This window comes from Mytilus galloprovincialis, chromosome 4 (genome assembly GCF_965363235.1).
Source record: "Mytilus galloprovincialis chromosome 4, xbMytGall1.hap1.1, whole genome shotgun sequence".
Lineage (NCBI taxonomy): Eukaryota > Metazoa > Mollusca > Bivalvia > Mytilida > Mytilidae > Mytilus > Mytilus galloprovincialis.
Genome location: NC_134841.1, coordinates 6770790 through 6792178, shown reverse-complemented (window position 1 = coordinate 6792178; position 21389 = coordinate 6770790). Strand labels below are relative to the sequence as shown.

Sequence of the window (21389 nt, the reverse complement as noted above, 5' to 3'; positions counted from 1 at the left end):
AAAATTAAGTTTCTTATAACTGATTTCTAACTCTTTCTTGCAAGCGGAACAATGTTTTGTTCTTATTTATTGTCAATAATTACAAAAGTATTTCACAAACAGACTGCAACCCGGTTCGCACGTGCAATGCATATTAAGAAATTAAAATAAAACCAAACTTATTTTTGGTTACAAAAAAAATAAAGATATAGATAGGGTCATATAAAACGAGTTTATTGAAATTTCAATGTTATTGAAATCATTCAACCAATGCATGTATATATTCTAACCTAAGTCTTGCATGCACGTTAATATTTATTATATATCTATATATAAGGTACTATCGACAGATTCTATTTCATTCAGTGGTTGTTGATCGCAGGCCGATAAACTTTCCAGGTTTGTTGACAAAAATTACCCGATCGTTATATTGTTAAACAAGAAATATCATCGATATAATCATTTTGTATAAATTCAACATAAGAAAATGCCTGTACTAAGTAATATAAGGAATATGACAGTTGTCCATTCGTTTGATGTGTTTGAACTTTTTATTTTGCTTTTTGATAAGGGACTTTTCGTTTTGAGTTTTCCTCGGTGTTCAGTATTTGTGTGCTTTTACTTATCAGTAGAAATGCAGTTTAGTGTCTCCTACTTGCTCCTCAGTGATTTCCACAATTTTGAAATGTACGACATATTCACAAACCTAATAAAATCTTTAAAAAAAAACACTCCCACAGGGAGCTCTGTGTATGAAATGCATGTTTATATTACCAAAACTATATATATATAAGAATATTTTCTATTTCTGTATATTTTGCTTTTTTGTTTTAAATTTTTGATCTTTTAATTTATATTCTTTATTTGCAAAGATAACTAAATAAAACAGTGAACGAATCATTTTGTTATTAGTAATGATAAAATTGTATCTTTTTAATATCATCTCATTGCAAAAATTTACAATATCATTTCATTGTCCTTGTAAAATATCTGTTGTTCTATATGTTATCTATAATAATTTGTCTTGCATCACACCTATCCGTCTATCTCTACCTCTCTATTTTTTTGTGTATTGTTCCAAATATAAATAAATATACTTTTTAAGTTGTCTCTATTTGATTAAAATAAACATTATGATACATTAATTGATCCGTCAAGGATGACGCCGTCAGATGTATGAGCTACATGCAAATTCTCGAGAGAATAATGACAATAATCTTAACTTTAATGCACTACATTTTATTTGATTCCGATGAATTATAAAATGTACCAAACTGCTTAGGAAGACTGAAATATAGATTCCTACACTGCAACACGTGTATTACGATATTTCTCCACTCAAGCCAGTTAAATTTTATTATTTAAAGCGCGAGACTTGCTGAGCTTTTTAAATGATTATAATTTAACTGACGAGAGTGGAGAAATATCGTAATACACGAGTTACAGTGGTGGAATCTGTTTCTCTTATTGTTTTTATCCTTCCTTTTCAAAGGTTTGAGGAAAATTTGTTTACTTTTGATGTGACGTCATCAGACATGGATGCCCTTTTCATGACGTCACACTAAGTAAAATCAGAAGAAAACAAGAAAATTTAACGCCACAATTAAATTTCAACCAATCATTTGCCGAGAACAAGTTTTTCACTAGTGAAGAGAAACATTTTTCTCACACCGGTCAGGAAATGTGAAAATAGCACAGAAATTAGAGAAAATCAAATCATTTGTTCATCAAATATGAAAAGAAGATTATTTTTATTAATTATTGGTACCGCCCGTGCTAGACTATCATTGTTTGCCATTGTCATTTACCGCCCAATAGAAGTTAAAGTGCAAAGCAGACGTATTGTGGGCTATCATCCATTTATTTACTCCATATCCAGGTATACGCTTTCGACAAACAAACAGTACAACATTGAAGAAATTGATAACATGAAATTTGGTATACCCAGATGAATCTTGATGCTATATATAAAGAAACTATGACTTAAATTTGCAGAAGAAATGGCAACGAAAATGCTTTGGTCATTACAATGGAAAAAAAAAACATCAAATACAAATGCTCTGCAAACACGAATCAAATTAATGAAGGATCTAGACATGTGTAACATGTTATAGAAGGGGGAGGGGAGTAAAATCACAAAAATACTGAACTCCGAGGAAAATTCAATCGGAAAGTCCCTAATCAAATGGCAGAATCAAATGATAAAACACATCAAACGAATAGACAACGGTAGACAACAACTGTCATATTTCTGACTTGGTACAGGGAGAGAGATACCAGAGGGATATTCAAACTCATTAGTCCAAAATAAACTGACAACGCCATGGTTTAAAAGGAAAAAGACAAACAGAAAAATGTTACATATTACAATCTTCCCCATGGTATTAAAAATAAAAAAAATTCTATCTAGCAGTTACTGAGAAAAATGAGACATATATTAATTAGTAAGATGAACATACACGAAAAGGCAATCAGTTGGAAACCGATAAAACAGATCTGAAGTGTCCCACAATATTATCATAGCATACCAATTTGAAGTTTTGTACCAAATATTAAGAAGTTCGTACTCGTAGTAGCTGAAAACAATGTGACATGAATTTGCTAGAGATAACGGTAACCCAGTTTATGACGAGTTTAAAAAAAAAACGTTTAAATTACTTTCGCAATAACTCAATCCTTCCGCTAGTATCTCGTTATTGTTTTATAAAGTCAACGTGTTTATGTGATCATTTGAAACTTTTACATAAAATACAGAGAAAATTACAAGACAACATACAAGTCACAACAATTAAAACCAAATGGATAAGGTATACACACAATGAAAAGGTATTTGAACTAAATGCTCAGTAAGTTGTTGTTTAGTATAATTTATACTTTGCACCACAGACGATTTTATTGACTGTCTAGTTGCATGCAATGACGACCTGACAAGACATTTAATTAAGACAAATAAATAAACCCCGACCTAACTGTTTATTTAGATGTACAACAAAATAAATAACAATTTATGTTCTCTTTCTTTTTATAATTGAATGAATCTAATTTCTAGGGGACAAATGTCAACACAAATGGAAATATGTTGACATTGTGAAATAAGTCTTGTTTAGAAATCAGAATTACGGAAATTAATTTTCTATTCGCTGCTCCAGTGTACGACATTTTGTTTAGTTTGCCGAAAGAAAGTTACAAATTATCGAAGATTCTCAATCCGATTTCAATGCTTTATTGCAATTTTATATTCACGGATGGTTAAGGTATAAAAGTTATTAAGTCAAGTCACGCATGGGAAATTGAAACTACAGAAGAAGACACGGGTGAAGGAAACAGAAAGTTACAATGGCTAATTGTGGAATTATGGTAGGAGTTGTCATAGAAAAGGAACAAATTAATTACATTGATTGCTTTCTTAGTATTGATGGTTGTAGCAAAAAAAAAATCATGCGGGTTAGAGTTAGGAATACTTGAGCTAGATAAAAGGCAGTCAAATAAGTAAATGGAGTTCGTGTTGCTCAGTCTTTATTTTTCTATATTTTGCGTCTTGTGAACTACTAGTATTATTTTTCTGTTTCTCTTTTTCTTTTTAGCCATGATGTTGTCAGTTTATTTTCGATCTATGAGTTTGAAAGTTCCTCTGGTATTTTTCGTCCCTCTTTTCCCTTAAACAATATATTTTTCTTATTAAATTGATTTTTTTCCTTTACTGTGGGTGTTTTTAAGGGCGTGTTTTTATTCCCATCTATATACCTCTGGAAGTTGGATTTAGAGATGCACACATTTCTGTAGCTGATTGCTAATACTACTAGGTCGATATGACTACAAATGAACTTTAAATTCATGAAGGTTACATTAATCTACTCATTGCGATATTATAATTATTTTGTATTAATCTCAAACCGATTACCTATATAAAAGAATACTATTTACAAATGTAACGGAAATATGTGTAGATCACAGAAATTAATTTCTAAATATTTTAATTTACTTCCAGAAAACCATAAGATAATAAAAATAATAATTATACTCGCATATTCCGTTTAAATGAAATGCTTGCATTTCATGAACTCATTCTCTCCTCTTTCTTTTTCTTTTAAATTCCCACTTGGTAACCGATAATATACAGTACTCTCTTTCATTGATTGGTAACATTTGTTTTTGACAGTTCTTATGGATTTCCCTTATTTGAAAATGGCTAGACGTTAGGTAATTATGATATACTTTTTTGTATACTCGTTGCTAGAACAAGATATTTATAATGCTTGGCATATATTTATATTTATATTTCGAACACTGATATTTGTAGCTGACTTGCTTTAATTATTGTGTGCTATTCTCGATATCGACATTCGTTACGCTAAAACTTTTGCTAAATGTTTTACGCTTTCCTTATTTGTTCTTTACATTCAATCACGTGCAGATGTTTCTTTTTACAGCTTCAGATCTCCCATGCATATGCGCGTGAGACAGGTTAATAAAAAATTAGAATTACACGTGAGCAAACTGTTACGATCGTTAACGTCAATAAAAATATCTTCATTAACTTCATAATTTGTAAGGGTAAAATAAAACAGAGGAAATAAAGTGACTACTTTGAGAATGTTTCCTTTGAAAATTACCTTCTCTCTTTTTTGCATGCGATTTACCAATAAAAATTGACAATTTATCGATCTCTATGCGGAAGACAGGAAATTGGTCTCGGTCATGGCGAATTCATGAAATATCATGGAAGGAATATAGCGGTTCCGATTTCTGTTTCATAGGAACTTTGAAAGATTAAACATTTTTTAACACTCGGATAAATGCATATGGATTGAATATGGAACATGGACCGTAATTGCTGATATGGCCATTTATCATAGTTGTAGTAAAAGAAACGGTAATACTGGTAGTAAAAAGGAAAAGCAATTGTAATGGTTGTTCTGCATTTCTTGTTGTTTTAATCTAGTTGCTCTTTCTTGATATTCCTTCTGGATTAAGACATAAACACTCCTTGTTCATCTTCAAAGTCATAAACACAAGTTTGAATCTACTAACTGTACTCAACGTCTTTTTAATTATCACTTATTTGTCTGAACAAAATATACTATAAGTAGATAACTAGTATTTTGAGTTTCGATTCTCCCTTTAATAACTTTCGTTTGTTTTGAGTAAATCGAGTTTAGATGGATGGAACATTGTTTATTGTTTTTTTGTTTGTTTTAGATACCTGTATTTACTGAAAAAAAACATACAAATTTGTGTATGTTGTAAAAATGTATCACCGTACTCCATGTAATCCTTACAACAAAATTATTATATGTACCTGTGCACGTAATTTTTTAACGCCTTTTTGGTCAAGGTTATATTTGTCTTTCTGATATTGTTTTACATCTCCCTTTTTTTTTAGCATTGCATTTATTTTGTGTCATATATCTATTTATGCGTTCAGTGTATGTTTACTTGTTTTTGTAAGTATGTGCTTTTGGTGTGTTTTTGATTCAGTTAAGCCATTTCAACTGATATTTTATAGTGCGTCTTTCTACATCGTAATGTTTCACCACTACTTTGGGTAGGGATGAGGGTTGATGCCTGTCAAAACGAATAAACCTACTGCTTTTATTTGCACCGGTCCACATTTAGGAACCCGTTTTCCGTGGTTGCCGTTTGTGAATGTGGTTCATAAGTGTTTCTCGGTTCTCTTTTTTATAATAAAGAACAGACGGTTGGTTTTTCCTGTTTGAATGGCTCTACGCCAGTTCTTTTTTTTGGACCTTTCAAGCGATGTGAGCCAAGGCTCAGCGTTGTAGGCCGTTCTTTGACCTATAATTGTATACTTTTTACTAAATGTGACTTGGATGGAGAGTTGTCTCATTGGCACTCATATCATGTCTACTTATATCTATCAACTTGATAATTAAGTCTGACTATTGACATAATAAATGAAGTTGCTCGAGCACTAGTGATCAGAGTCAGATCAATGAACTTGGATCACAGAGTAGGTTTGAGCAATATATTAACAAACAGTAAATCTTTTTGATACCATTACCATCACAATTTTAATACACTATGTGATACATACATGTTGATAAATTAAAATGTTTAAAAATTTAACGGTGTGCATCATTTAATTAAGAATGAGTGAATAAGCACTGTTATATGTTTGTGATATTGTTGTTGGTGCTTTGTTCTGCATTCACATGCAAGTTCAATCATTTTTAAAAAAAATTAAAATCAATTTTCTAATAATTGTCAATAAAATTCAATCTTTAATTATGAAATCTATACATGAATTTAATAAAAACATAATCAATATAAAAACAGTTAAAATAAATCATGTATTTTCGATAAATCTAGAAAAAGGTTTATTCTCATTAGCTTGATTATTAAGCAAATGTGATATGGTTTACATGTAAAATTAAATTATATTCTAAGATAAATTCCACATGCATTCGAGGCTAAACATTGTGTACGTAAGACGCGAGTTTCGTCTACAAAAGACTCATCAGTGACGCCCGAATTACAAAAGTTAAAATGGCCAATTTAAATGTTATAGTATGTAATTTAAGTTTTAATTGTTTCCATCATGACTTGATGAAGATGATAGGAAAACACAATGACATTCCATGAGTTGAAGCTTTAAAAAGTTATGTATAAAATATCATTAAAAACTAACCATTCGCACCAGCCCAGTAGTAAGCACTTCTGTGTTGATTTGCGTTATCATTGATATGTTCATAATTAAAAAAAAACTGTGAACTAAACTTTGAGTTTTTGAAATACTAAGGCTTTTCTACCTCAGGTAAAGATTACCTTAGCTGTATTTGTCAAAACTTTTAGGAATTTGTGGTCCTCAATGCTTTTCAACTTCTTTAATATTTTTGTATTCGAGCATCACTGATGAATCTTGTGTGGGGAAACGCACGTCTGGCGTAAATATAAAATTTCAATCCTGGTATCTATGATGAGTTTATTTGCATACGTTTTTACCGACTTTTTAAATCATTAAAAAGACAATGAGACGAAAATCTTAATCATTTACAAAACTTGTTTTATTATACCAAATTGTGTTTTTATACAGAAAAGATAATACTATGTGAAAACCAGAGTCCGAAAAAATATTAAAGTTGATTGTAATCAAGTAGTAATTTCAATATCAGGTTTTTGATTTCTATTAAAATATTCTTTATAATAATCCAACCAAACCTGAAATAAATTAAGTTATAGACTAAATAATATTCCTTGGTTTGATGAATAGGTGCATTATTATAAATATGAAAATATTTTCTTCATAAGCCCTCCAAGAAAGAGTGGAAATACAATTTCTTTAGAAGTTCAAGTTCATCTGTTCCGATCAGTCTCTTTATTTCTGGGACGGCTGATTCCTGGAATACAGTCTTTGTTCCTTTCAAACGAGACAAAGCCAGGTCATATCTGAAATAAAATAATAAAAGATGACAAGAAGATATTTCTTTTCTTTGTGAAATAGAGAAGAAAGATACCAAAGGAACATTCGAAGATAAATTGACAGCGCTATGGCAAAACACGAAAAAAGGGAAAATGAAAAACAAAAGTAAAACAAAACGCAACATAAATAAACAGAGACTTAGCTCACAACGATAAACCAGCTATAAAGGGCCGCAAAATGTCTCTGAATAGCAGGGTTGGCAAAGTATTACCCGCCCGAGAAAACCCAGGTGGGAAAACCCGGGTTTTCCCGGGCTGGGCAATACTCCCTGAAATGGGTTTTACTGGGCAATACTGGGCAATATGAGTTTTTAAGCTTATTTCAACACAAAAAAGTAAAGACTTGTGTTAGTTTCATAGTGTTATAGCTAAATATATACATTTTATGCATATTACCATTGAGAGTCATTGCTACAAGTTTGAAAATTCAATTTCATTCTCTACTTCCCTTATTCTATGTAGGCAGAATACAAGATTTGCACATTTTAGGATACCTCATTAATTTCCTGGCATTGTTTCAATAATGCTTACTTTGCAAAAAAATACATTTTATTGCAGTGTGGCTAATTCAAATAGAAATACAATCATATTGCTAAATAAACACCCTACAGGGTCATGTCATTAACACTTATAGAAATGAAAAGGCTGATTATTGTTATATAAATATATCTGTATTCTAATCTGAATAATTACTTACTAATTAGCATGATTAGTGATGACTGATGATATTATTTAAAAGAATTTTTTCTTACATGCAATTGTTAATACTTGATATTAGCTATATATATTTGAAGTAAATGAATTCTTTGGCTTTACATGAATGCTAACAGTCTGACCAATCTAGACAGAAGGGTGATTTAATAAATTTTTAGGATAAATATTGAGAAAGGCTTTTTGCTATTTATGTTGCCTAAAATGTCTTCTTGTACACTTGTCTCAGAGTTGCTTAAATAATACATTTTCAAATGTATTCACTTGTATTATAAGTCTCTTAACGAGTATGATACTGATTTGTAAATCAAATTGGGTTTATGAATACCTTAAATGTATTGCATTTGTTTTAAATCACTGAATCTTCTTCAAAATTCAGGCCAGTATTTCATATTACCCAGTATTGCCCAGTATTACCCAGTAAAACCCAGTAAAACCCGGGTTTTCCCAGTATTTCCCGCTGGGCTGGGCAATACTCATAAAACCCGGGTTTTTGCCAACCCTGCTGAATAGTCGTGTAAAACAATGCAATCAGGAAAACCAAGGGTATAATCTAGATTAAAAAAAACGAGAAACGAGAAACACTTATGAACCACATCAACAGACAACCACTGGACAGAATTCCGACTTGGGTCAGGTGCATACAAATGCAGCGGGTTTAAACGTTTTAAGAGGCACAAACCTTCACACAAAGCTGAGACAGTGATTACATCATAAAAAGACCCTATGAAATACCAATTGAAATGGCCTAACTGAATTCTTCTTTTGGTTTGAGTGTAAAAAATAGAAGAAACTCTTCTTTCAATTATGAAAACCAAAACCAAACATATATATGATCTATAGATTGATGATCTTGTTTGCTGCAAGAATATGCAATAACAGTTTCATTGTGTAGCACACCGCTGATATCTTGCTATATCAATATGCAGAACACAAATAAAGGTAAATGTACGTGGCAACCATTAAATTTAAATATTATTTTGAAAGGAAAATGAGATATTTTCGTTGTTACATGGGGAAACATCTGTCTATAAAGTGCTAGTTAATATGTTTTGCCAATGAGTCGGTATGATTATGCTTGTGGTGAATCCAGCTCTGTTAAGACATTTACACGTACTACCATTGAGTAACTATTCCAATAATTCTTAGAGAATAAACACAACTAACTAATGCAAACACCAGTTTTTCTGATTGGTTCAAATCAAAATGACCATTACAGTTAAACATAGTGCAACTTTTGTAAGACAGTCATGATTATCTTTTTACATATCCAAAATAAATTACATTAGACAGTAGAAATATTATTTGTGTATGTCCTTGTCTCATGTAACACTTACCTTTGGCTTGTAAGATGTTCTTTGATTTCACTAAAACTTTTCATTAAATGGTTTGCATCATTTGGATCTAACCCTAAAAGCAAATAACAGAAAAATGTAAATTGAAAATAATAAGTACAAGAACAATAATTGCTTTTCTTCAATTAATTGGATGAATATTCTTTGTTAAAAGTTGATAGTCGATAAGGACCTCAGTGTTGCCTCAATTACTAATAATTAATATACCTGTAATACTTAAATATTGCATTCAGCGAAACTTACCGCCAGATAACATATCTGTCTGACTGCCTTCTAATGCCTCTGGATTTTCTAACATTAATCTCATTTCATCCTCTGCCACTATCCAAGGTAAACTTAAATCTTCGTTAACTGATAATGTCTCCAAAGCTTGATCTAACTCGCCTGAAAATGTAAATAAAGGCACCAGTAGTATACCGCTGTTCAATAGTCATAAATCGATTGAGCGAAATAAAATCCGGGTTTGAACTAAAATTGAGGAAAACACATCAACTATAAGAGGAAAACAACGGAAACACTGAACTGCAGCAAAAAAAACCCAAACGTCTACATACATAGAAACAGACTATTTAATAACAACTGCCATATTTATGACATGTTACATGATATTTTAAATAAAATGGTGGATTGAACCCCGTTTTATGGTTAGCCAAAACTTCCGCTTATATATAGCAATGTTAACATTTCATTTTACAAACATTATAAAAAAATGGTTAATCTAGATCCATACTCCCATCTTAAGTTATGTTTATCAAATATATACTCTCCTTCTTTAAAATATAAAAGATATATTACTTTTATCTTGTATTTGTTTATCAACATATAATCATGCTAGCTATATAAATAGGGGGTCTCGCCCTTGACAGTTGAACATTATTCTATGGAAAATAAACATATTTGCATTATCCATGCTTGGTTCTGTTACTTGATAGACTGGCATTGTTTCATGAGATATAACCATAGTGTTTTCTTAAAACAATACATGTGTTTGTCTATCTGGTGATTTTCAATAAGATATAAACTTACAGGTTATATTAGATCATTTTTCTCCTCTGTCATTTCGTGGATGTTTTTCACGAAATAAACTTACAGGTGACAGTGAAAAAGATTCTCTTCGCTTTATCTGTATTCTGTTATATATAAACTTACAATCTATAATGAATAGTTCAATTCTTTGTCATTGTTTTACTGTCCATGAGATATGAACATTTTGCATACATGAAATTGTTCTCTCATTTGTCAGTGTTGGGCTGTTCTATTCGATATAACAAAACAGACTAAAACTAAAGCTTTTCAACTTTGTCAGTTTGTTACTGTTCTTTGTGATTTTAATTCTCAGGCTATAATGAATGTTTTTCCCTACAGTCATGTATGACTATACTCTATGAAATTGGGTTTTATGTCAGTTTTATAAGATAGAACTGAGATATAAACTTACTGGCTATATTTTTTCTATTGTATACTCTCTGCATGTTTTCCGTTTTCGATGATATATAAACTTACTTGATATTATAGAAGCTTGATTCCCTGCTTCAGAAGTGTCTGATCGCTCTCCCCATTCAGGTTCATAGTCTGAAAGGAATATTTTCTGTATGCTATTGTCTAATTTTAATAAAAAAATCACTATTAATTTCATCCGCTATATAAATGTGTGACAATAAGATGTTTTTCCTATCATGGAACTTTCCTTTACATCTTAATTTCAAGATTTTAATACTGTTATTTTCGTGTTATTTAACATCCATTATTTACTTTTATTTAACAAGGTTGAAGCTTCACCTTGTATAAGACACTTATTATCAATGGTTTAAATTTAAGAAAGTAGTTGCAAATGATGAGACGTTATAAATCATTGATAGTTCTACGTTAAAAGTGTTCTTGGTTATACCTTTTCTGTGCCTTGAAGGTTTTTCTGAAAAAATAAAAAACAGATGAATGTAGCATCTGATTAAAAAAAGAAAATGTGATATGTGCCAATGAGACAACTCTCCACAAGAGACAAAAAATGACACAGAAATTAACAACTAGGTCACCGTACGGCCTTCAACAATGAGCAAAGCCCATACCGCATAGTCAGATATAAAAGGTCCCGAAATGACAATGGTAAACAATCCAAACGAGAAAACTAACGGCATTATTTATACAAAAAAAAAATGAACGAAAAACAAATATGTAACACAGGACAGGCTCCTGACTTGGGACAGGTTCATACATAGTTTAATGCGTTTCCCTCGGTTTTAGTTTGTTATCCCGATTTTGTTTTTTGTCCATGGATTTATGAGTTTTGAACAGCGGTATACTACTGTTGCCTTTATTTGGAATGGTATAGAAACGATAATAGACATTGAAAAACAATTTAACAAAGTAGTATGCATGGTATCAATAGAAAAACGAAAGATAATGGGAATATATCCATGACACAAAATAGTCTATTTTTGAACAGGGATATAATGTGAAATATGAATCTACTCCGAAAAGAAACATTGCTAGTTTATACGACTGTAATTTTCAATCATGTGACATCAGACGTCATTTTTACCCATTGTACCATCGTTTTATAAAATTTTAAAATAAGAAAATGATTTGTTGCAATTTTAGATGAAAATATATTATAATAATAATTTCAGTAAACAGTGTGCTCATCAAAGAAATAACAATATACTTTTCAAAGAAGAAGCATTTTATGTCATAACAAATATTATTTATTGTGTTACAGTCCAAAAAATTTCTGTTAACTAAAATTATAAATAACAAAAAAGAAATTGAGGAAATATTTCAAAACGTTCCATTTTGACAAGTCTTTCATATTCCTGGTTTCCTTTTCCTTGATTTCCATATTAAATGATAAAGTTTCAATAAATCAGAACCATAAATCGTATGTTGTAGTTATAACTTTTGGTTTATTCTTTTAGTTATAAAACTCACTATAACTGAATTTACAAAGAAATGGGTTACAATCCTTGTTTTTTTTGCTTGAAATTCTATAGCCGTCCCTGTGATTACATATTATAGTTTGTCTAAACTTCTGTGATTTGAGATGAAGAACAGCAATCAAGCACTGCCAATTTGGTTTGAGTTTTGAGGGTGTATTACTATCGTGTCATTGAGGAATAGATGATTTGTCATCATATATACCCTCAAATGTGATTGCTCAGGGTGAATTTAAGGATCAGTATCAAATTTTAACAATGACGAGCAGTTACGAAGTGTTTTAAATAAATACCTTGTCTTTTCTGAAGTTCCTGGCTAACATTTTCATCATGATTAACTGTAAATTTAAAATAATATTTTTATATATCTACAGAAAAAAATAAAACAGAGAAACAGAATTCCAATGTAAATTCAGAAAGGGGAAGTCCACAAACACTGTCATAATCAAACGTTAGACAATATTAACCAATGAACCAAATGGGAAACCACTTTCCAGAGTTGACATTTTCCGAGTAAAAAGGATAACCTCATACTTGTATGGATTTTTTTAATAGTTCCGTTATATTGACAATATGGATGAACATACCACACAGACATAAGAGGTTAATGTGAAATCAGCCAAGCCCGTATAAACAATTACAATTTATGTCATTTTAAAAATATCACAGCTATTTTATTTTCACTTTTATTTACTCTTGCAATAACAGTGACAGCTTTCATTGTTTTATCCTGAAAAGTAAAACCCCCTTTTAAAGGTCAGTACTCTAAGTGAGGTGTAAAATCTTTCACTGTTAGAATTATGAATTTTTATATAAAAAAATGAAAATATATGAATAAGAATAGTGGTAGTTAAAATTAACAATTACTTTCGAACTATCATGGGTGATTATACAAATACAGTGCAAAATACTCTTGACATATTGTTACAGCTAGTAAGTGAATCATTATAAAACCAAACAGATGGTCCAAGGACACAGTTATCGTCCTTTACGAATATAGTCCCTAGTGTAAAAAGTGTATAACTTGCATGTTTTATTTGATACACTTTCCCAATTTATTTCTTGATATTAAATGCATGAAATATTAAGTAGGGGGATGTAATTACATGTCAAAAAAATTTGGGTGCTGAATCTTTATGTTAAGTAGTGATTTGGTCCAGTTCAAAAAGGTCAAATTTTATCACGTCTGAAGCTGTCAAACTGAATTTTACACCCCCTTAACACAGAATTGTCAATATTTTGAGTTAGAGCTGGTAGAAGTTTCTATAATTTTGATATATTTGTCTCACTGGTAGTACACTACACTGTAAAAGTCTTTTTGAGAAAGAGCGGGTGCGATTTTTTTAATTTGAATTTATTGTCTAAAGGAAATGCACTATGAAATAACTGTTCTCGGGCCAGATTTGGGAAAATTGCCAATGATACAACTCTTTACGAGCGACCAAATGACACAGAAATTATCAACATAAGTTAACTTTACGGCTTTCAAAAATGAGTATAACCGATACTGCATAGTCATCTATAAAACAATTCAAACGAAAACACAATTGCAAACGACCTGATTTGTATACAAAATATTGATCGAAAAATAAATATGATATACAGCAACAAACGACAACTGAATTACAGGCTCCTGACTTGCGACAGATACATACAGAATGTGGCGGTTTAAAATAGTCTGATGGCGAAAACCCTTCCCTAACCTGGTATAGTGGTGTTACATTACACCATAAGAACTACCTATAAAAATATTAAGTAGAATTATTTGTGTATTGATTTGTACAAAATTTCAAAATGGTTTTACAATTCAACCATAAATACAGGTAAAACTTAACCCTTACGGAGCACCTGAGATCACCCCCAGTTTTTGCTGGGGTTTGTGTTGCTTAGTCTTTAATTTTTAATGGTGTCTTTTGTAGTAATATTCGTGTGTTTGTCTTTTTCATTTTAAGCCATGGCGTTGTCAGTTTATTTTCTATCGATGAGTTTGACTGTCCCTCTGGTATATTTCGCCCCTTTTTAACAGAAAACATACAAACCACATTTTACAATATTTTTTTCAATTCGGACGTATAAAGACAATTTTGCCAATAAAGTATGTGTCCATTTTCAATACAATAGGGCAAATATGCTATCTAGTAAATCTTCCAATTATGGAGGATCTATTCAGACTATCTAAAACTGACGTATTCTATATGACCAGAATGGTTTCTTACATACAAAATTTCACCGTCTTATAATTAACACCCTTTCCTGATCCTATTATATATTGCTACGTTAACATAACCTGAGTAACTTACTTTGTTCTAAATCTGTAAGATATTTGGCAATCTTTGAATGATCTGAAGTAAAAAGAGAGTATCATGAAAAATGTTTATAAAAACTGTACTTTTGCCATTCATTTCCTCCAGATATAATTCAGTACTGCTTTTAACATCATTTATTTATAATAATCAGTCGTGAGAAATGATTTGTAGTGGAAAAATGTTGTCTCAAAAACAGCTTTCAATCTTTTTCTAGCATTTTTACTTGGAAGTACTATTCAAATATGGTAACCATAAGAGTAAAGAGTTGCGGGTGCAATCAACAGCCAGTTCAAACATAAGAATTTAAATTTGGTATTTCAGATATTCCATCAGGTACACCTCATTTAGGACCAAATTATAATCGGCCTCTGTGTGTTGATCTAGTACACAGCAGTGTGACATAATGTGTTCTTGACATGCTATAGCTTGAGTATATACCAATATATTTCACACTAGCAGTAGTAGTCCTTGACATGCTTCATTTCTCTCCAACACACTCTAATTGTTAAAACCAAATCAATTGGCTGTCTTTTAATTTCATAGAGATTTGACATGTCAGTTATCATTTTCGGTATATCAAACTTTAAAATAATGGCAATGATATCTTGTGCAAGTATTGTAATGTGAAGCATTGCTTCTCAGTAAGAACTACTTTCTGGTTAGAAAAAAAGGTATAAATAACAGAGCTTTACATCAAGTAATACATGACGTTTGTACTTACCTTCAAAGATATGCTTTGGTTTTGGTTTGATCATTTTGATAGCTTCAGTAAAACTGCTGTAGCCAACCTTAACGAAAAAATATATTTTAATAGAGATCAACATCATGGGTTGTTTATTAAATACAATATAAAAATATAATCCTTGAACAGAAGATTATTTGGAGAACTTTTTTCTTGACAAAAAGAAAGAAAGTTAAAGTTGCTAAGGCTCTTATTGATGTTGTAATTATTATCTCCTTAAAACTGGTTTATTAATCGTATGCTAACAAATTAATTTTCCTTTCTCTTTACGTGCTTATTTCCTATTGCTGTACACAAATAAAATAAAGGGTGACATTTAATCACGACATATTTTTGTGGATTTACTCCATCAGAAAATGCAAAGCAGTGCGTTGATTGAAGAGAAAATCATCTTTCGAAAATTTAGCGGACCCCACAACGAGTTGGTAAACCGTATGAAATATTTGTTTCACAGATGACGATGAATATGTTCCATTTGTGCAGAATCCCATTCTCTTTTCCTACAATGTGACTAACCGAATTAGACATATCCAAGGTGTGTACTCACAAGAGCAACAAGACACAAATATATCATGGGGATCAGGATTTGGTTACCCTTTCAGAGCACCTGCGATCAGTGTTACGACGTCCATAGTTTTTTTTTTATATGTTTGTGTTATATATTGTTGTTTTGGGGATATATGAGTTTGAACATCTGTTTGCCATCTTGTGCCTCTTTTTGAGTAACACAATATTGGATATTCCTATAGAGATGCAAGCCACAAAATAAATATCAGCAGCTGTAAATTATAAAACTGAAATTTTAATCATTGCTTAAAAATAGACTACATTAATAACTGGACCATTGACAACTGGTCGTTTTATTACTCAGTCCTGAATCATTCACAACTGTACTATTAAATCCAAAAATATTGTAATGAATTTTTCAATTAAATACTTACAGCATTTTGTATCACAAATTTCATCTTAACACTTTCCAATACGATATTATTGGAATAGTGTTGTACAAGGGCCCGTTCTATACTATGGTCTGTTCCTTCTTTGTAAAACATTAAAAAAAAGTCCGGCAGTCTTTTATTGAAGTCTCGGAACAAAAACAGTGCTTCCTCATCTAAAACGATAGAATAACTCGTCTTAGGGATTTCGTCTTCGGAACCAGTTACAGTGGACACCTGGATTTCAAGATCACCTGTCCATTTTGGACACAGATAGTCAATATATCCGCCTTTTAAATGCAAGTTCCGACGGCATACGTTCAAAACCTTCATAGTATCATCTAGTGATTCAAATAGTATCAAGAACCAGACAAAATCAGCTCCAATCATGGTAGATATCTGTACACCATACTTTGTATCACCATTTTCACCTCCAACTTTTCTAAACAAACAACTTCTCAATCGGGTAATCTCTGTCTGATGAATAATACAATTATCTCCATTGCCATCCATTGTAAACTGGCATGGTTCATTATTGGTAAACTTGCCTATCACATCCACTTTTATCAGGGAGTAATTATCTGAATTTTCTGCTGCCGCTTTGACCTTTATAAAAAATAATTACCATCAACCAATATGACTTCATTAATATAGAAAAAGAGCAAACACCCTTTGCATGTTGTATATATGTTTAAACTTTATACATTTTGATATTTAGAGAAAATAAGAGAAGATACCCACGCTTTTATAATTTGGTAAACAGGAAGTTGCTATCAGCGATGAATTGAACAGCGTTTCACATGATAAAGAAATTTTACACGAAGCTCGATGGCAAATTTTAAGAAACTGTAAATTGTAGTTGCGACAAAAATTTACCACAAAGTATTCGGTTCACAGGAAGCTGAGAATCGAGTAGTTTGAACTGCATGTAAGACGATAAAGAATATTCTCATCAATACTCAGTCTGGTAATATTTCAGACAGCTCTACACAGCTACTTTTGCATAGGTACTATTTCTGTACTAAAAATCTGTAGTACTGGAAATTTACTTTTAATGTTCAGTACTATTTTGTTACTTTAAAATTATTGTAATATTTAGGTACCTGTATTTTACAGTACTTGATTTGTACTTGAAATTTAGGTACTACAGATTTTTGGTTACTACCGTTACATTTTCAGCATTTTGAAAGTATTTTCTATTTCAAATCTCTTAAAATTATGATTTTCAAACATGGAATATTGTATTATTTCTGTACCAAAATATTTAGTACAAATCAAGTACTGTAAAATACAAGTACCTAAATATTACAATAATTTAAGTAAAGAAATAGTACTAAATATTAAAAGTAAATTTCCAGTACTACATATTTTTAGTACAGAAATAATACATGTGCAAAAATAGCTGTGTAGTTTGTACTATTATTTTTGAGATAAAATGCATTTTATTTGGACGTACGGACACGTATACAATGATCGCAAAAAACTGTTAATATCATTTGATAAATAAGTTCTTTCAAGAAGGCCCAGACTATAAGTTATTTGATTTGATATGAATCTAATCAGGCCACCTACTGCTCCAAAGACTTAGAGGGTAAGTAAAATCTGTAAGTGAGAAGTCAGTAGGTCAAGTTTACACCACAGTTTCGTAAATGATAGTAATATTACCATGAAGAGATATGCAAATTATACCTCAGCTGTCAATATTCTACTACTAAATCGGCATACACTACCAAAACTGTTATTACCACTAGAATTGCAAATACTATCAAAATAGCCAACACCGAAAGAATGCGACAGACGCCAAAGTGATCTTCAAACTCATAAGTCGTACTGCCAAATAAAAAAAGAAGACAAACAACAGTGTTAAAAAACGCAACATCGAAAACTCAAGACAGAGCAACACGACCCCCAACATAAAAGAGTTGTTCTTAGGTGCTCATGAATAGTAAGTAGATCCTCCCCACAAAACTGTCAATACTCCCAGAAATATAAATGCTATCAAATCTTCAACTCTACCATTCTTGAATATATTACCAAAGCTTCCAAAAGCTGTTAATGTTTAGAAGAAAAAAACAATCTACCATAACTTTCAATACTAAAATATCAGCTTTATTTAACAGTGTTTTATATTATGACAAAAACAAACCAACAATATGCATACAAATCAATTTTTCTATATGATATGATTCCTAAAAAACATGGCTGTAATTTATATATGTTGTTTTATTTCAACCTTTAGTTATAAATCTGATCTAAACTGATGCATGAAATAATAATTTAAGTCACATTGACAAACTATTTATAAAATCACTGTTCCTTCGTTATTTTCATTTCTGTATAGCAATTATAGTAGACAATATTGTTATTTCAAAATGAAAATTTTACACATAGTTAGTCATGTCTGGATGAAAAACATATGTAACAGTTTATACCTCCTGACTATCTGTATTGGTTGCTTTGTATGCCCATTCCGGAAGTTGTACTAAACTCTCTGCCATTGTTGTAATGTTACTGAAAATACAAAAAAAATCATCATAAATATTACTTAAAATAATCTATAGTAGTCTACCTTTTTACCAACAGATAAACAAAAATCTTTTGACCCCCTCTCCCCTTTTAAGGCAATGTATTTATCATTTTGTCTGCAGTTATGAATGAATCGATAGTTATTGGTTGGTCCCTCAGGCACTTGTCTCAAAATATTTTTTTCTGAGACAAGTGCCTGTGAATCGTCTGTGGTTGGTCCATATTCGAATACTCCACAACTTTTTGAACCGATTAAATTTTAAACATCAATATTCTTGTAACAACTATCTTTTATGATTCTATTGTTTAATGTTAATAATGTTGATCTAATATAGTGTGACATTTGTTTATCTAGTTTATATTTATAATAGAGTTATCTTTCTTTTAACAATTAACGTTACTCTGAAATTCAATCTGTGTCAGTTCATAAAAATTGTGTCACGTTATATCTTATTAATTTATCAAATATCACACTTAGAAGACATTTGTTCAAAACATTTAAATAAATTTTAGATTAAACAAGTTGTATAATTTTAAATTCTCTTTTATAATTATTATCAGCAGTTTTTGACAAAGCCCTAGCTGTGGTTATGACGCACATTAAAACTGCTATATATATGATATATTCACACTAGAGGAAACTGAAAAACCCGAAGTAAACCATTTTAAAAACACATAGACCTAGATTGAAGCACATACCAGTAAGGGAAGAGAGTAAAGGCTAAGTAATACGATCTAATTTCATTCTTGAAAACAAACTGAAAGTATCTAGAAATCTCTCAAATTAAAAATGTCTTTTTAAAATATTAACTTGCAATTACCAAAATGAACGAAAGAATGGGCTCTTTTATTTTTTTATGAATTAATAAAGTGTTTTCCTGTGATATACAAACCTTCTTCTTGATTATTAGTTTCCTCTTTTAACATGGAAAATCCCTTTTGTTAAAAATACTAAGTTACTTTCGTTTTCGTTTCATTGATTTGACCAAATACCTTATATAAACAGACCAATAACGTACTCAATTTTTTTCCCAGTATTGAGTTCGTTACATATGTATTATGATGTAGTATTCAATGAAAAGTAAGTAAATTAAGAACATTCTTTATAATATACTTTCGATTATAGACATTGGTCATAATATGTTCGAATTGTAAAAAAAATGTAACCTGAAGATGCACTGACAACGCGTACAAGCCTGAGGCAAAATAGGAAAATCGATCAAAAGGCAAAAAACAATACACAAATAATAAAAAAAAACCCAAAAAAAACCCACTTTAGCCTGAGAAACACGAATCCAACCAAAGAGTTTTATAAGATTATGATGGTAAAGTTATTAAAAAGATAAACAGTTTGTCCATGGATCTAATTTGTTCACTTTTGCTTAATTTTTATTTCATTTGGTCAGGCTAACTTAGTTTGCAGGTTTATATATGTATGTTCCTCAGTAAATACAGGTATTCAGAACAAGTTAACAATAAACTATACTTTGAGTCTGAATTTGTTTCAAAGAATATCTATCTCTTATCTCCTGCGAGATTAACAAAGAGGTATAAGATATCAAAAAAATCATACATAATCAACACCAAGACGTTGGAAATTTATACCATGATAACTTGACGTTATATATGTAATAAAAATGACGATTTCTCGATTTTTTATGTTGTTTTTTGCCAAAATGTGGGGCGTCGCTTTAGTTATAATTAAAACCAAATTCAGTCAACTGTATATAATTAAATGTTTCATGATGTTTTAAGGTGTACATATAGTTGCTAAAATTATACCCTATGGGTAGTGCTCCACTATTAATGGAGGAATATAAAAGAAACTGAACTGAACTGAACAGTGGCAACGGAATAGCACGATAGTGCTGAAAGAGGCGTTAAAATCTAAACAATCTATCAAAACGGCAATTAATAACCAGAAGGGGAATGCAAATAGTATAACAGAATCAAGAAAATAACGTGTGTAAGTATTATAGCATAATTTTATCCTAATCGTACGCTCAGGTTGTTTATAAAGCTCGTACATTTAGGTCTATATATATATAAAATACTGTTTTCTGGAAAACATGTTTCACCCAGCCCCAATATTATGTGAAAGTCCCAAGTCAGGAGCAGGTACCTTTGATAACTATCCCCGAGGGTATCACTAGCACAGTAGTCAGCACTTCGGTGATGACATAAATATCAATTATATGGTCATTTTTATAAATTTCCTGTTACAAAACTTTGAATATTACGAAAAACTAAGGATTTCTTATATCAGGAAGAGATTACCTTACCAGTATTTGGCACAACTTTTTGGAACTTTGGGTCCTCAATGCTCTTTGACTTTGTACTTATTTAGCTTTATAACTGTTTTAATCTGAGTGTCACTGATGTGTCTTATGTATATGAAAAGTGCATCTGGCGTATTGCATTATAATCCTGGTACCTTTAATAAGTAGTTATTAACTTGATATAAT

The 21389-nt window shown here is 31.0% G+C and overlaps 1 protein-coding gene across 2 annotated transcripts; it reads right to left on the bottom strand.

Annotated features, from left to right (window-relative positions):
- Nucleotides 1-6982: 6982 nt before the first annotated feature.
- On the bottom strand, nucleotides 6983-19897 carry LOC143071235 (uncharacterized). Of its 2 annotated transcripts, XM_076245419.1 has the most exons (11): nucleotides 19818-19897; nucleotides 18831-18909; nucleotides 16405-17004; nucleotides 15443-15509; nucleotides 14716-14757; nucleotides 12709-12753; nucleotides 11374-11397; nucleotides 10989-11057; nucleotides 9729-9869; nucleotides 9468-9540; nucleotides 6983-7386 (listed from the first exon to the last, which is right to left on the bottom strand). In XM_076245419.1, exons 2-11 carry the CDS (start codon nucleotides 18894-18896, stop codon nucleotides 7242-7244), a joined length of 1272 nt encoding a protein of 423 aa, XP_076101534.1. In that variant the 5' UTR covers nucleotides 18897-18909; nucleotides 19818-19897; the 3' UTR covers nucleotides 6983-7241. The 2 variants fall into 2 exon arrangements, with proteins under 2 accessions (XP_076101534.1, XP_076101535.1); XM_076245420.1 differs by lacking the exon at nucleotides 11374-11397.
- Nucleotides 19898-21389: the final 1492 nt, after the last annotated feature.

Bases quoted from the DNA above. Each gene is read 5' to 3' on its own strand.
- LOC143071235 (XM_076245419.1), bottom strand. From the start codon at position 18,896: ATGGCAGAGAGTTTAGTACAACTTCCGGAATGGGCATACAAAGCAACC. The intron at 14,758-15,442 runs GTAAGTACAAAC...TTTTTACTTCAG, and splicing joins ACCAAAGCATATCTTTGAAG to ATCATTCAAAGATTGCCAAA. The intron at 9,541-9,728 runs GTAAGTTTCGCT...ATTTGCTTTTAG, and splicing joins GACAGATATGTTATCTGGCG to GGTTAGATCCAAATGATGCA.